At 45.4% G+C, this 15,630-nt stretch overlaps 1 protein-coding gene across 3 annotated transcripts in view; it reads left to right on the top strand.

The window, feature by feature from the left end:
• Nucleotides 1–15,630, top strand: part of slit2 (slit homolog 2) — an 84,778-nt gene that overhangs the window by 59,798 nt on the left and 9,350 nt on the right. The window contains exons 12-29 of one of the 3 annotated variants that reach the window (XM_079278650.1): nucleotides 1,120–1,191; nucleotides 1,365–1,508; nucleotides 1,665–1,828; nucleotides 2,137–2,160; nucleotides 4,860–5,010; nucleotides 5,142–5,216; nucleotides 5,305–5,448; nucleotides 5,713–5,856; nucleotides 5,975–6,141; nucleotides 6,244–6,376; nucleotides 7,647–7,715; nucleotides 7,953–8,024; nucleotides 8,844–8,915; nucleotides 9,011–9,082; nucleotides 11,520–11,683; nucleotides 12,784–12,908; nucleotides 13,006–13,103; nucleotides 14,328–14,467. In XM_079278650.1, coding sequence (XP_079134776.1) covers nucleotides 1,120–1,191; nucleotides 1,365–1,508; nucleotides 1,665–1,828; nucleotides 2,137–2,160; nucleotides 4,860–5,010; nucleotides 5,142–5,216; nucleotides 5,305–5,448; nucleotides 5,713–5,856; nucleotides 5,975–6,141; nucleotides 6,244–6,376; nucleotides 7,647–7,715; nucleotides 7,953–8,024; nucleotides 8,844–8,915; nucleotides 9,011–9,082; nucleotides 11,520–11,683; nucleotides 12,784–12,908; nucleotides 13,006–13,103; nucleotides 14,328–14,467 — 2,030 coding nt within the window. The remainder of the gene's footprint in view (nucleotides 1–1,119; nucleotides 1,192–1,364; nucleotides 1,509–1,664; nucleotides 1,829–2,136; nucleotides 2,161–4,859; nucleotides 5,011–5,141; nucleotides 5,217–5,304; nucleotides 5,449–5,712; nucleotides 5,857–5,974; nucleotides 6,142–6,243; nucleotides 6,377–7,646; nucleotides 7,716–7,952; nucleotides 8,025–8,843; nucleotides 8,916–9,010; nucleotides 9,083–11,519; nucleotides 11,684–12,783; nucleotides 12,909–13,005; nucleotides 13,104–14,327; nucleotides 14,468–15,630) is intronic. The other 2 variants (XM_079278651.1, XM_079278652.1) reach the window with 2 other exon arrangements.

The following is a 15,630-nucleotide window of genomic DNA, read 5'->3' as shown; positions in this document are numbered from 1 at the left end:
CACTCACAGGACACACACGCACGCGCTCGGCTTCCTCTCGTTGATGTCCTGTTATCCAAGAAGGAAGAGAGACGAGGCACTGGATCAAATTTGTCCAAAGGGGGGTTCATTTAGGTCCACACCATAGACTGTGTATAAAAAGTGGACGTAGTCATTGTGACGTCACCCATTGGTTTGTGGACTGTTGTTTTGAGCACTTGAGTATGGCGATTTTGCCGTCGCCATCTTGGATTACAGCCGTTGCCATAGTGTTTTTTTTGCAACCAATGTACAGAAGTTACCATATTTGGAATGCGGAGGAGTGACGTAGAGACGCCGTATACGGCTCTGGTAGTGGCAGAGACCTGTCAATCACAGTTTGCCCGCCCTGAAGCATACTCTGCTTTATGGAATATTTGACTCTATATGGACCATAATTTACTAAATGAACATCATGCTGAATTGAAGAAGACTTGAAACTAGAGATTCAGACCATAAACTCATGTTTACAATGTTTACTGAGGGAATAAATCAAGTGAGAAGAAGTCAATGTCTTGCAGCTTGAATAATGAAAACTGCGGGGCATTAGTAAGCTTTTTAAAAGGCGCTTTAGTGACTATCAGTGCAAGTGGCAAATAACTGTTAGGATTTTAGAGACCTTAAGAAGTTTTTCTATTGAGGCTTTCAGGGGTTCGAAAGTGTCAAATCAAGTCTGCAGAATATACATATTTGGTGAAACCAGAACAATCTATTAGAGTTAAGAATCAGATGTAACTGCTCCAGATTTGCTCAAGGTTTGGACACTTTTGAGGTTCTGGAAGTGGGGGATATTGCAGCTGACACATTTCGATTTACAGCGTTTGTTCCCCACATGCCAACATGAACGCAGCATTCACTGGCTCACTGTCAAAGATCTATTTGGAGTGGCGTTTTTTTTCTGAGCACTAAATAAATATTGATTTCATGTTTGATAAAAGGTTCGCAAATGTTCCCATCAGAAACAGATGCTAGTGGCACAGAAGGTAGTGGGAACTTGGTTTGGCTCTCTATGCAGTACACGCAGAGTGTTAATATTAATAGCATTACTGGATGATACGTGTGGTATTCATCACTTATTAATGCAGTGTTTGTGCTCCACAGGGTGCTCTATGGGAATAAGATCACTGAGATTTCCAAGGCACTGTTTGAGGGACTGTTTTCTCTGCAGCTATTGTAAGTAGACACACACACACACAAAGTTGGAGTTGCAGCTGAGAGCTCCCATCATTGATATTCTGCTGAAAAGTGCTTTTCCTAAAGCATTGTCACCGGAGTGGAGAGACATCGTGATTGAAAGCCGTGACCTGTAACATTTCCTCTGTTCTGTCTCTTTCTCTTTCTTTCAGGTTACTGAATGCAAATAAGATAGCGTGCCTGCGTGTGGACGCATTTCAGGACCTCCACAACCTCAATCTGCTCTCACTCTATGACAACAAGCTCCAGACCATCGCCAAGGGGACCTTCTCGTCGCTTAGAGCCATACAAACACTGTAAGTGTTCACACACACATACACACACACACACACATACCCACACTCAAGAACTTTGGTTGTTCTGACAACTTACTTGTGTGTTTTTTTGTTTGCTCCATGTGTCCATGTCTGTGTGTGTGTGTGTGTGTGTGTGTGTGTGTGTGTGTGTGTCAGTCACTTAGCCCAAAACCCGTTCATCTGCGACTGCCACCTGAAGTGGCTGGCAGACTACCTGCAGGACAATCCCATCGAGACGAGCGGCGCCCGCTGCACCAGCCCCCGGCGGCTCGCCAACAAACGCATCGGACAGATCAAGAGCAAGAAGTTCCGCTGCTCAGGTAGAAAAACCCCGGCGTGTGAACCGTGAACACATTGATCTTTGATGATTTCTGTTACCAATCGCTCGCACGCGCACAGACTCCGAGGACGTGACATCCAAATTGTTCCGAGTTCTCATTTTGTATCTTGCTGCTGGGATTTCCCCTCAGCCTCTCTTTACTAACCTCAGCATTTTCTCTCTCTCCCTCATTTGACCACGCACACACACACACACACACACACACACACACAGTGATTACTCTATTTTGGCCTTTTGTTATTTTGTTGTTTTTCAATTTTACTCTCTCTGTCTCTGTCTCTCCATTAGCTAGAGAACAGTATTTCATCCCAGGTATTGTACATCGAGCATGTGTTTGTGTGTGTGTGTGTGTGTGTGTGTGTGTGTGTGTGTGTGTGTGTGTGTGTGTGTGTGTGTGTGTGTGTGTGTGTGTGTGTGTGTGTGTGTGTGTGTGTGTGTGTGTGTGTGTTAGACACCGTGTGGTCCATCACGGCAGATGCTGCACACTCGCACACTCCCGACACCAGTGTGAGTGAGTGGCTTTGCTTTGACTGTCACCTTTTCAATGGCATGACAAGTTCTTCACACTAATCACACTCTTGTCCTTGCACCAGGGTTTTTTATTTCTCTACGGTAACCGTAGTGTGTGTGTGTGTGTGTGTGTGTGTGTGTGTGCGTGTGTGTGTGTGTGTGCGCTCACTGCAGTATTTAAGTCACCGGGGGATTGGACAGAGGTTTCAAAGCACCAGATAGCACAAACGCGGTGCAGCTGAATAATTTAAGAACGTTTGCGGTTGAAAAGTTGAACAAACATGTGTTTTGTTCCACGGTACAATATTGGTATCGCGCCTCGGATCAACGTTTCGTCACATATTTTACGGTGTGTTATTTTGGATCGTGTATTTCTGTTTGTAGAAAACACTCTTTAATTCCAGTTAGTTTTATTCCTCCGACCATTTAGTGAAAATTTGAACTTTGTTTGTGTGTGCTTTTCGTCATCTCGTCAATCGTCCCCAAAACAAGTTTGAATCAGCCGTGCGCCGAGCAATGTAGGCCGGGATGTGCATTGGATGAAAGCACCCCAACCAAATGTCCTGCTGTGCTGGCACGATTCTCACCACTCACGAGTCATTACCCCTTTAAATGAATCACTGACTGAGGACTGAACACAGAAATATTGCAGCCATTTTTTTTCCTCCGTTTTTCCACACCCCCCCCTTCCCGTTCAAACAAACAAGTGAAATCCCTTCTTCTCTCTCCTGCTGCCTCTCTCACACACTCAGGAGTACACCATGTCAGCTGTAAGTAACACACACACACACACACACGATTCTCGCCTCACTTCCGAGCCCCTCTCCTCTCGTTCTCCCTGAGCCGGCCTCTGACCGTTGACCTCTAACCTCCCACAGCGACCTTTGACCCCCCCCCGCCCCGTCTGTGACTCCTCTTGTCTGTTTACAAACAAGGATGATACAAATTACATTTTATCATGTATTTTTTCTCTCTGTGTGTTGTGTATGTGTGTGTGTGAGTGTGTGTGTGCCCATGTTCGTGGTATACGTGTGTGTGTGGGCTTCTCTTGCTTTCAGTGCTGCTGTAACTCCTCCCACTCCTCTGTAGCTGCCGCTCTGTTGCTGCTCTCCTGTGTTGTGTCTGAGTTTAGACGTCCTTAGATGTTCCAGTCTACATCCCCGGTGCTTTCTTTCCTCCCCACCCTCTTCTTCTCCTCCTTTATTGCTGCTCCTCTTCTCTCTTCATTCCAACCGACACGTTTCCCTCAAGCTAGACGGCTCTGTCTTTCTCTTGCTTCTCAGCCCTCATCCTTCCATCTTTGGATTCTTCCTCTTCTTATCTTCATCTTCACCTCACCTCTCCTCCCATCATTCACTTTCCCCCCTCTCCTTCTCATCCTCTCCCTCTCCTCCCTATCCTTCCCGTCTTCAACAATCCCTCTCCTCTCCTTCTCACCCTCTCTTCTCACCTCATCCTCGTCTTTATCTTCATCCTCATCTTCATCCTCGTCCTCTCCCTTCTCCTTTTTCTTTTCTCTATCATCTCCTCTCTATCTCCTCATCTCATCCTGTCCCTTCTTTCTCTCCCTCCATCTCACCCTGTTCTCTCCTCTTCTTTCTCACTCAATCTGTTCTTCTTTCTTCTCTCTCTCATCCTCTTCTCTTACCTCATCTTCATCCTCTCCCTTGTCCTTGTCCCTTTTCACTCCTCCCTCTCCCCTCTCTCTCTCATCTTTCCCCTCTCCTTCTCGTCCTCTCCTCTCCTCTACCTCATCCTCCCCCTCCTTTCCTGCTCGTCTCCTCCTCTCTGCTCCCCCCCCCCGTGTTCCAGCAGAGGAGCAGTCAGTCAGCAGGTTGTTCCTTTGTGCTTGATCTAACCATGTGGCTGACAGGTTCCTATAGTGGAACATGGTTCTGTCAAGCACCATGGAACGGCCCTGCGAAACCCTACAGCATGGCCAAGACGCAAGAGACAGCAATCTCCTGTCCCCCCCTGTGTGTGTGTGTGTGTGTGTGTAGGTGTGTGTGTGTGTGTGTGTGTGTGTGTGTGTGTGTGTGTGTGTGTGTGTGTGTGCGTGTGTGTGTGTGTGTGTGTGTGAGAGAGCATTTTCCTGCTGTCGAACTCTTGATGCCGTGGTTTCGAACACTAACAGCTGGTTTGGAGTCTGACAGGACTGAAACTCCCATGTGTTTGTGTGGATGCGTGTGTGTGCGTGTAACATGTCCAGACAGTCTGTGTCTCGTGAGCTTGGCTCCTTTTAGGCTCCGTGATACAGATGCAGCATTTTGTGATGTTGCATCTGTAAGTAATGCACACGGGCATTGTTGCATCATAATCAGCGATGTTTCGTCCAATTTGAAAATCACCTCTCCAAACAAAAGCAGCGCATGTCGAAATTCCTCCATCATATCACGACCTTCTCCCCGGCCGCCCGCCCCGTTTCCGTTGGAACCGCTACCAGCAAGCGCTGGGGGTGTTTCCGACTCTGGCGGTGACGTTGTGCTTGTGATCGCGACCAGGTACTGAGGATTACCGCAGCAAGCTAGGAGGGGACTGCTTCGCCGACTTGGCCTGCCCGGAGAAGTGCCGCTGTGAGGGCACCACGGTCGACTGCTCCAACCAGAAACTCACCAAGATACCAGACCACGTCCCCCAGTACACCGCCGAGCTGTGAGTCGCTCTGTGTTTTTCTAATACAAAGTGTGTGTCCTTTATCTCCTCTTTGCTCCTCCTCGTCCGTCTCCGCTGTGTTGTTCTCTGTCTTTGTCTCTGACTGCCTTTCTTCTCCTGTCCGTTCCTAGGCGCCTGAACAACAACGAATTCACCGTGCTGGAGGCGACAGGGATCTTCAAAAAGTTGCCTCAGCTGAGGAAGATGTGAGTTAGATGTTGTAAACGTAACAGGGACAAAAAAAAGAAGATGAATCCATGAGATTTCATCCCTTTTATTTCCTCGCTCCCACAGTAACCTGAGCAACAACCGCATCACCGACATAGAGGAGGGGTCGTTTGAGGGAGCCTCGGCGGTCAATGAGTTGATTCTCACCTCCAATAGGCTGGAGAACATTCACCACCTTATGCTGAAGGGACTCAGCAGCCTGCGCACACTGTGGGTACACACACGCAGTTACTCGAATGCATATTCAGATGCATTATCATATCAAATATGTGTGCCATATTCAAATACGCTCTACCGTGACAGTGTCCACAGAAGCATTTAAAACATGTGGGCGTACATAGTTCCCAGGTTTATATAATGATCTTTTTTTTTATTTTGTAAATTACACAGTATATTTCATCTTTTGCGCCTGTCCGGCCTGTGTGTGTGTGTGTGTGTGTGCGTGTGTGTTTGTGTGTGTGTGTGTATGAGCAGTATGCTGAGGAGCAACCGTATCAGCTGTGTGAGCAACAGCAGCTTCGTGGGGTTGAGTTCAGTGCGTCTCCTGTCGCTCTACGACAACCAGATCACCTCCATGAACCCCGGAGCCTTCGACACACTGCACTCCCTGTCCACGCTGTGAGTACACACACACACACACTCCTAGACACACACATTACTCATGCAAATGTACAAAAAAACATACACAAAAAAGAATACCCCCCAAAAAAGTCCATCTCCCCTCTTTTTTGTCCAGAAACCTTCTGGCCAATCCCTTCAACTGTAACTGTCACCTGGCTTGGCTCGGCGATTGGCTGAGGAGGAAACGCATCGTCACCGGCAACCCTCGCTGCCAGAGTCCGTATTTCTTGAAGGAGATCCCCATCCAGGACGTAGCTGTCCAGGACTTTGCCTGTGAAGATGGTGAGGCGGGGGCTGTTATGCAACATCTGCAGCCCTGACGAAATTGTGTCTATATTTTTCATCACCACGTTTCTATCCTCCCAACCACCCATCGCTTGTCAGGTAATGAGTACAACAGCTGCTCCCCGGTGCTGAGGTGTCCGGCCGAGTGTTCCTGTCTGGACACCGTGGTGCGCTGCAGCAACAAGGGCCTCAGCACGCTGCCCAAAGGCCTCCCCAAAGAGACCACTGAACTGTGAGTGAGAGACCAGCACCTGATCTAGTGCAATCCAACCGCTTTAACTGTGGCAGCGGTCCCATATTATACACCACTGCCTCACTGAGCCTCTTAATCAAAGACACTTTGTCACGGTCCTGTGAAAAGCGTGGAGCTCCAAAACATCAGCTTGAATTTAAAACAAGTCTGTTTAGAGCTTTGTGACGATAAAACAATGTTTTTTGTAGCTTGAGAAGTTTGAGCACTTCCGAAACACATAAACAGAAAGTTAGCTGGTCCATCACTCTGGAAAATTTTCATTTTAAATCACCAAATTTTAGAGATGCATGTTTTTGTTTATTTCCAACAGTGATGATTTGCATTCATGTAGATAATACAGCACATGTTGGATTATAATAAATCCAAATATTTTGAAGGATTTCTAGAGGATTTGAAATTGCACAACTTGTCCGTCTCATGCAATAGAAGTGCGTCTAATTAAACAAATGTAACAATCGGCGTTAAGTAACCCCACGTTTATTTTTCGGCTCTGGAGAATTTGTAGTGTAATCACACAAATCTCCCACTGTCTTTCTGTTGTGAAGAACTCTATCTATGGTGGTCAATGAACTAGTTAAGCTACAACAGGCAGGGCTGAATATTTTCACCCAGCTTGGTGAAGACAGGCAGTCCACCAGCCCCCCAGGAGCTGTGCAGTTGACAGGACAGCTGGCACCGGGGACGACAAAAGCAATGGAGGTCGGACCTGGTGTGGGTCGCAGAGACGAAGTGTGTGGGGCCGAAAAGTGTGTGTTCCAGCTTGTGATTTATTTCCCTCGCGTTGAAGTCGTCAGCCTCAGAAAACCTCAAACTTTTGATACACTGTCCATCTGAAATCATTTTCTTTCCTTAATAATCGAAGCTGTAACATAAAAGAGACACAGGTACACATACTGAAGACTCACAGACTTCTTAGCTTTCTCCTTAATCTTCATAAGACTTAATTATCACGCCGGATTAATAGCACATAATCACAGAGCGAAGGACATATGATCTCAGCAGTGCATGCGGGTGGGAAAGAGAGAGGGGGAGGTCATACTGTGTTAGGATGCCTGTGGGGATATTAAACTCCAGAGTTTATTATCGCTGCAGCAGTAATGATCGCTCACACGGCTGGAGATGAGGAATCGCCCACATGGCTAACTAACTTAATTTCCTCTCTTTCTCTTTCCCAATCCTCCTTCATATCGTTCATATTCCGTTTCCAAACCTCCTCTGTCTCTCTGTTTGTCTCTGTTTGTTCTCTCAGGTATCTGGACGGTAACCACTTCACTCAGGTTCCCGCAGAGCTCTCCAATTACAAACACTTAATGCTCATGTAAGTCCCACCCACACCACCTCATTCTAAAGAAGAAGAGTTTCGCTCAGTCAAACACACACTCAAGACCAGAACTAACTGACTGTTGTCGTACTTTGTGTTGTGTCACTCTCAAGTGAATGCATTTGGCCGACACATGGTTTGTGTGTGTGTGTGTGTGTGTGCGCATTTGTTTACGCCTGAGTTGACAGTGCTGCCTGTGCGTGTTTCATGTATCTGCTATTGTTTCCTTTTCAGTGATTTGAGTAACAACCAGATCAGCACGTTGTCCAACCACAGCCTCAGTAACATGTCCGAGCTGCTTACTCTGTGAGTCTGGCTTTACATCAGTCCGTGTGTGTGTGTGTGTGTGTGTGTGTGTGTGTGTGTGTGTGTGTGTGTGCGTGTGTGTGTTTGTGTGTGTGAGTGTAGTTCACAAATATTCAGGGAGAAGACCGCCCTTGCCAAAAGGAAAGCAGAAATCAAACAAGGAGTTTCTTTTTTTTGCACATATATTATATATTTTGTCGAGTTGTCATATAGTCACGCATGAATGCTGTCCCTTGTGGGATACCATACAGTAGTTAGGAACAATAATAACATTTTGTTTTTTTACCTCAAACCAACTCAGTGTGCAGTCATAAGCAGTTCAAAATATATCATCACCACCGTCAAAAGTACACACAACCCACTGTAAAAAAAAAACAATGATATATCATTAATGAATAAAGAAGAACTTTAAAAAATGGACCAGTAAAGGAGAACAGCTTAGGTCAGTGAGGAAAACAGTACATCTTCTCAAAAACCGTACAGAAGAAGGGGAAGTTGTTGGTTTGTGGACCGTGAGCCTTGAGTTTGGCTTTTTGCAACCCAAAATAACACGAGAGCTAATTGTGCTCGTTAGACGTGTGTCTAATTATGTGTGTGTGTGTGTGTGTGTGTGTATGTGTGTGTGTGTGTGTTTCTGACTGGAAGGATGCATTTATGCTGAAAAGTGTGTTAAATTGCGTGTGTGTGTGTGTGTGTGTTTGCTCTATTGCTTTGCTCAGTAGTTATAAACAAGATTGTGCTCTGTTGCATTTGAAGCTTCATTGAAACTACACTGTCTGCATTTGTCTCCGTGCCAACATGTTTATTCTGTGCGTAAAGAATCCTGAGCTACAACCGCCTGCGGTGCATCCCAGTCAGGGCGTTCGATGGACTCAAGTCTCTCCGTCTGCTGTGAGTATCCATCCACACTTTCGCCATCCAGAATCTTTTCTACAATTCTCTGACCCTCTTTGTCTCTCTTCCTCTGTATCTTGCCCCCTTCTTAGGTCTCTCCACGGCAACGACATATCACTGATACCAGAGGGAGCCTTCAAAGACCTGTCGTCGCTCTCCCACCTGTGAGTAACGCACACACGTCTTTCTCTAGGACTGAGGACTTTTTACCTTATAGAATTGCAAATTACGGGAAATACATTACCATGACAAAAGGAGCCGTTTGTCATCATCCGAGAGGAAAGCATCTCTTCAGCGAGGCTTCTCTGTGAACGGGCCAGGCGGCTGAAAGTAACCGAGCAACCAACCCACATACAGCTATCTCCTTTCTCCTGCTCTCCTCTTCGTCTATAGTATTCTGTGATATTTGCTGTTGAAAATAAAGGCTAGTGTTTGTATGCTGGGATTCCTTTCCTCCTCCGAGCAACAAGGGAAAAACTGGATTCATTGGATGTGGATATTTCTTTGCTAAATAATGGATTTTTAGGGCAATCTGCTGAATTGCTGCAAAAGAGCCGGGAACAGTTCAATGCACTAACTAAGAAAACAGAAAAGTGGACTTCAGACACTGGAGAACTATTACTTTGCTCTCTCCTCACTTTACCGATGTTTATCAAGCACTCTGTCGAGATGACAGGTTTTTTTAGTTGCCTGATTGACCCAAGGGGCACTCGCGAGGATCAGCACCATGGATAGCGCTTGTGACAGGCATTTTCTAGTTATGTTCAATCTCTACTGTTAGGTTCAAGAACCTCTCTCAACTGTGGGGAGACCGCATGTGTTCTAGCCTCTGCCAAGAAGTCAGCCAGTTTCAATTATAAACAAAAGTACTACAGAAGCTAAAACAATTGCAAATTGAAGTACATTATTTACAGAATATATACAAATGTGATCCGCGTGGAAAAGCACTCACCACCCACAAGATGAAACGAGAGCAAAGAGGGCGAATTCTTCCTCCGCCTTTGCTTTCATAGTTGAAAAAGTCACACAATGTCCGTCTTAGTTTCTATTGGCTAAATCCAGCTGGCTCCTCCTTCTCCCATCAGCCAGCTGGAGGACCCTCGCGCGGGTGTGACATGTCCCTGTAAATGCCTGTCTGGAAATCCCTGTCTGACCCCTGATAGCCAACTATTCTTCACAGTTTAATACATTCAATGACTGTCTTTTATGGCTTAACACTTCTATGGTAAACATACTATATAAAGAAAACACACCTCTAATTATGACTCCTAAAACACTTCTAATTATGACTCCTAAAACACTTCTAATTATGACTCCTAAAACACTTCTAATTATAAATTCTAAAACACTTCTAATTGTGAATCTTAAAGCACCCTTCTATACCTAAAGTTCCTACACTACCACAACAGAAATGCAAGCCTGGGAATGGGAAATTCCTTCCTCTTTGACCACTATACCAGTTTGGTCAGATCATGGAGCAGTAGCCCCCCCAATAAACGCACGTGGACGTAGATAATGTATAACTACATGTATAATTTACCAAAGATTTGAGCAGATTGTGGTGAAGTTTGCTACAGCAACCAAATGTGTCGGCACGAAGCTATCACTATAGTTGACAGTCGGGTCATGAAGGCAGCGCTGTAGAGTCACGCCAACATGATTTACGAATAAATGAGCCAATCGTTGCGGAGCACGATTAAAGTAGATGATGCTAATAAGCTCATGCAAGTGCGACTTCAGTGCCCTGCCTGGATCAATGCGCTGTTAAGCTGAGTTCATACTCGCCGTAGTGAAGCAGTTGCGAGGCGTGCGCGTGTCCCAAAATGACGCGATCACGGCCGGCACGTGATTATGGCGCTTGGTCGTGCACCTCTGCATTTTTGTAACTTGGCACCCGCAATCACGTGACTGTCACAAATAGTTAACTGATGAAACCACTATTTACATGTCTCGGGACTATGCATGTAAACAGATGCTTTAGAAACAAGAGTTCTTAAAAATCTTCATCCGAGTATTTTGCAGCCAAATCAAATAGTTTACAGAATATTCAACATTTGTTTCTTAATAATGCATTTCATTCTGGACTTGTTTCTTTACAGAGCTTCTATAAAGGCTATGAAGTAGTTTATGAATATGAGATATAAGTTTGCAGATAATTACAGTCCCTCCTCGGAATAGTGGAGGTTGGTTTATTGTTTTCTGCCGGTTACAACTTCAGTCTCTGGTTTACGCCCTCTGGCGTTTTGGAGAATAATGCAGCGCATAGAGCATAAACGCCTCCTTTAATGCTCGAAGTTTTGAAAAAAAGGAGCAGGAGCAGGAAAAACAACTTAATGGGAAGATTATATTTATAATTTGACAGGGACGTACAACTAAGTCCGCAGGTATTCAGACTTCTTTTGTTTTGGCTCTCTATTCCAGCCCTTTAGACCGATTAAAAAAAAAAAATGTTCCTCCTGCTATCATAATTGAACATTGTTCTCTCTCTCTGTCTCTCTGTCTCTCTCTCTCTGTCTCTCTGTCTCTGTCTCTCTCTCTCTCTCTCTCTCTCTCTCTCTCTCTCTCTCTCTCTCTCTCTCTCTCGCTCTCTCTGGCTGGCAGGGCGCTGGGGGCCAACCCCCTGCACTGCGACTGCCACATGCAGTGGCTGTCAGACTGGGTGAAGAGCGGCTACAAGGAGCCCGGCATCGCCCGCTGCGCCGGGCCCGGCGACATGACCGACAAACTGCTGCTCACCACGCCCTCCAAAAAGTTCACCTGCACAGGTAAAACACACGCTGCCGAACACATATATACATACACACATATATACTTTGCAGACAAGCAGACTAATAATATGCATCAAATACACATGTTGATGAGGACTCCCAGAGGAGGCCACAAGTTGTCTTTTACAAATCGTAGAACGCCCATATTTGCATTTTGTTTTCACATTTATGACGGCGTATTTATAGTTTTTACACTGTTTTATGAGCCGATATCAGTCAGCGTTTTCACCGGTCGACATCCAAACGTTTGTATTTAAATTTATATAAAAAACTCCAAGATCCCAAAATGTTCTTGTGAGCATGATTGTGGTTGTAGCTCATCATACTGCAAAGTGCCGCTGACTGTTGAACCTTTAAACCTCATGACATCACATTAACTCTGAACATTTGACTGAAGCCTAATCTTTAACCTAATCTAACTGACTGCACTGTAGAAGTCCCGGGGCCTTGTGGTTTCCTGGTGCCAGGTAAAGTAGCCGCTCGCGTCCCAGTGCCTCCTCCTCAGTCTCTCCTTCCCCCCCAGCTCCTCCCGAGACAGTTCTCCTCGTCCTCTTGAGCCCCGGCCGAACCGAACCGCTCTGCTTCCCGTTCAGCCCTCGTGTCCTGACCGTTGATGTGCATCCCAGTTGTTACAGCTTGATGTCCTGTCATGGAATGTGGAAATACGCGTGTGTCCCCTTGTGCATGTCATGACCCTGCAAAGAAAATCGAATTGTCATTTACTCTTGTTTATTACGTAGTTTATATATGACTATCATTATTATTAAGTGCCTACCTTATACTAACAGTGCAGGTATTACCCTTTTCCTTACAAATCAGTATATTTTTCTCACAAACAGGCATATTTCATCATCGCTATTTTAAAATGCCCCAAAAAAATCCCCCTTTTTTTTTGCAGTACAAAAAGTTGACTTGCATTGATGCATGCTTTCATGCAGGTCCCTGATGATGTACAGCTGTCAGTGTGTATGTCTCCCTATGTATTCTGACTCGGCTTACTCCCCCAAATGCAGAACATTATATAAAGCTACTCCTCTCTTTGGTGTGTGTGTGTGTGTGTGTGTGTGTGTGCGTGTGTGTGTGTTTACGTTGCACAGGTCCGGTAGACGTGAGTATCCAGGCAAAGTGCGAGCCCTGTCTGTCCAACCCCTGCAAGAACGACGGCACCTGCTCCAACGACCCGGTGCAGTACTACCGCTGCACCTGCCCCTACGGGTTCAAGGTACACGCACCTGCGGAAAGCCAAAAGGGTCGCGGTTCACTTGCAGATACTTTATTTTGGAAAGCGCTCAATGGGGTGCGTGTTTGTGTTTTTGCAGGGACAGAACTGCGAGGAGCCCATTCATGCCTGTATCACTAACCCGTGCCAGAATGGCGGCATTTGCCACCTGAAGGAAGGAGAAGGAAGCAACTTTTGGTGAGAGTTTTTTAATGGTTATTATTGTCTGTTATCCCTATATTACAGAGGCTTTCCATATCAGATCACTTGTCTCGAGGTGTGCTACTCAACTTTAATCAAACTATGTAATGTCCTCTGTGGGTCTGGTGGGAGGTTTCTGAAGTCTGAAAAAGTAACCTTGACGATAAAGGAAGAATTGTCGAATTCACCCGTTTTTGACTTCGATCTCGGGCTCTGTTGCACCAGTGTTTCTTTTTTGAAATTTGTCACTTGTGAGTCTCGCAACTTAATGGAAGTGTGATGCGAAATTTCCGTAGTGTTGTCAAATTCTACACATAAAATAGTGAAGTGTGATGAAGTTGGAGAGTAAACTGTTGTCATAAATGACTAAAAGGATGGACACAGCCTTTGATCTGCCATCACTTTCCAACTGGACGAAAGTGAAATGTCCTGGAAAATCACGTGTTGTCCTGGAACATCATTTCAACATTCTCCAATAATTTCAACAAGCTATGTTCAGGATCATAATAAAGTTTAGCTGCTTATATTTTTATTGTTCTATGAACAATTTGTCATCATTTCTGAGCACGTGAAAATGATCTGGAGAACAAAGTGGCAACCCGGATATTCGTGTTCATCCTTTGAGCTCTTGCTACTGTACCTGGAGGTTTCTGACGTAAAGCCAGCATCAGTTTGAGAAGACGTCTCAGACATGTTCATTTTAACGAGGAGGTGCAGCTGTTTAGGTGATGCAGTAACGCTCAGACCGACCCACCATCATGCCGCATTCTGTCTCTTTCCTCGTCTTCCTCTCCATGTGTGCATTTCCATCTCTACATGAGGGTGGAATATCTATCGTGAAGAGCTGTCGTTGACGACATAATGAGATATTAATCCACCCGAGTGTGTGCCGCATAAGAGCTCTTTATTAGACACATAATATACCACTCTGTGTGTGCGTGTGTACGCAGTAATAAACCTGAGTAGTAGTTACAGAGTTGAAGCACGCTTAGGTTAACAGAATAATGACTCTCTACTGGGGATATGTAGATGGAGCTGACACTGCTCTTATGAGTGAGTGTCTGTGTGTGTGCGTGTGTGTGTGTGTGTCTGTGTGTGTGTGTGAGAGTGTCATCCAGAGGTCCCGAAGATTTCCATTGACGACGTTCTTTGTGCACGACATGTGTTCCTCCTTTGATACCTCGCTCACGTGTGTGTGTGTGTGTGTGTGTGTGATCTCAGGTGTGTGTGTCCGGAGGGCTTCGAGGGCGACTCATGCGAGATCAACTTCGATGACTGTGAGGACAACGACTGCGAGAACAACTCCACCTGCGTCGACGGAATCAACAACTACACGTGCATGTGCTCCCCAGAATACACAGGTAACGCTCCCCGTTCTCTGTTCACAGCTCACAGTTTGTATTGGTCAAGATCAGCGAGCACGGAACTCTCCAGGATGCAGTAACTATCCTGTGGCTTTATGTCCGTCTGAGGCCTGTCACGATAATTACGCTATAAAGTTATCGTACGATGTGATTATGGACATGACCTTGTTTTTGACTTCCATGTTACCCGTGTGTTCGTTTGCCAGAATACACAGCGATGTTTTCCCTACCATTACAAGACTTGGACATTGCACATGTTTGTTAACAGAGCTCGAGAGTGCATTTTATTTATTATTTTGGTTGTGGGGTTTTTTCCATATTCCAATTGCAACGTCTGAATATTCTTAAGAATTAACAGGATGTACTTGCATTATTACGTTGTTGTATTATCATATATCATATCGGTGGCATAAAATGATCTTAAAATGAAAATAATATAGTTTTTCGCAATTATTTCTGGGACGAAATATCGTCCAACAAAAGTAGTTATCGCGACAGGCCTAGTTGTGGCCACCAGTTTGAACGATCTCAACTTTGTTTCTGAGGTATCATGTTTGCCCGTTATTTTGGTAAGGCATATGGCTCAAAAACCACAATATCCATGAACCTTGTCCGCTGTTGCCATGGAGAAGAGGCCAGCATCAGAAATCAAAACTGAATTGGTCTGAGCTGCAGTTTGTATTGCCTCAAACGTAGTAGTTTTCATGTGCACACAAGCTTGTACCTTTTCTCAAAGCAGATATTTCCTAACTTGAGTTCGATGCCGATTCAAGCTGTAGAAGTGCTCCAACTGTGAGTCACGGGACATTGTCTATGGGAAGAATAAATGGCACATTTACTTCTGAAACTTTTCACCGTAATGAACTGCAGACAAATCTCTGTTGCTACTTGTTTGTCTGCTTTTGCACTGTGCTAATCATCTGTGACTGCTAACCTTTGTGGCGGTGTTCTCTCTCTCTGTCTTTCTGTGTCTCGCTGTCCTGGCTCTGTTTCCCCGTCTCACTCTGCTTTCTATCATCTGTCGTCTGTGTGGTTTTTTTGTGTGTGGTTTCAGCTGCTACCAATGAGGTGGAGAGAGGTTAGTCTGTTCTTCTCTCCGTCCTTCCTGTCCCTCTCTCCTTCCTTCCTTCCTTTCCTTCCTTCCCTAATTTCCTGCGCTC

This window comes from Melanostigma gelatinosum (genome assembly GCF_949748355.1).
Source record: "Melanostigma gelatinosum genome assembly, chromosome: 11".
Taxonomy (NCBI): Eukaryota; Metazoa; Chordata; class Actinopteri; order Perciformes; family Zoarcidae; genus Melanostigma; species Melanostigma gelatinosum.
This window is presented reverse-complemented; position numbering and strand designations above follow the sequence as displayed.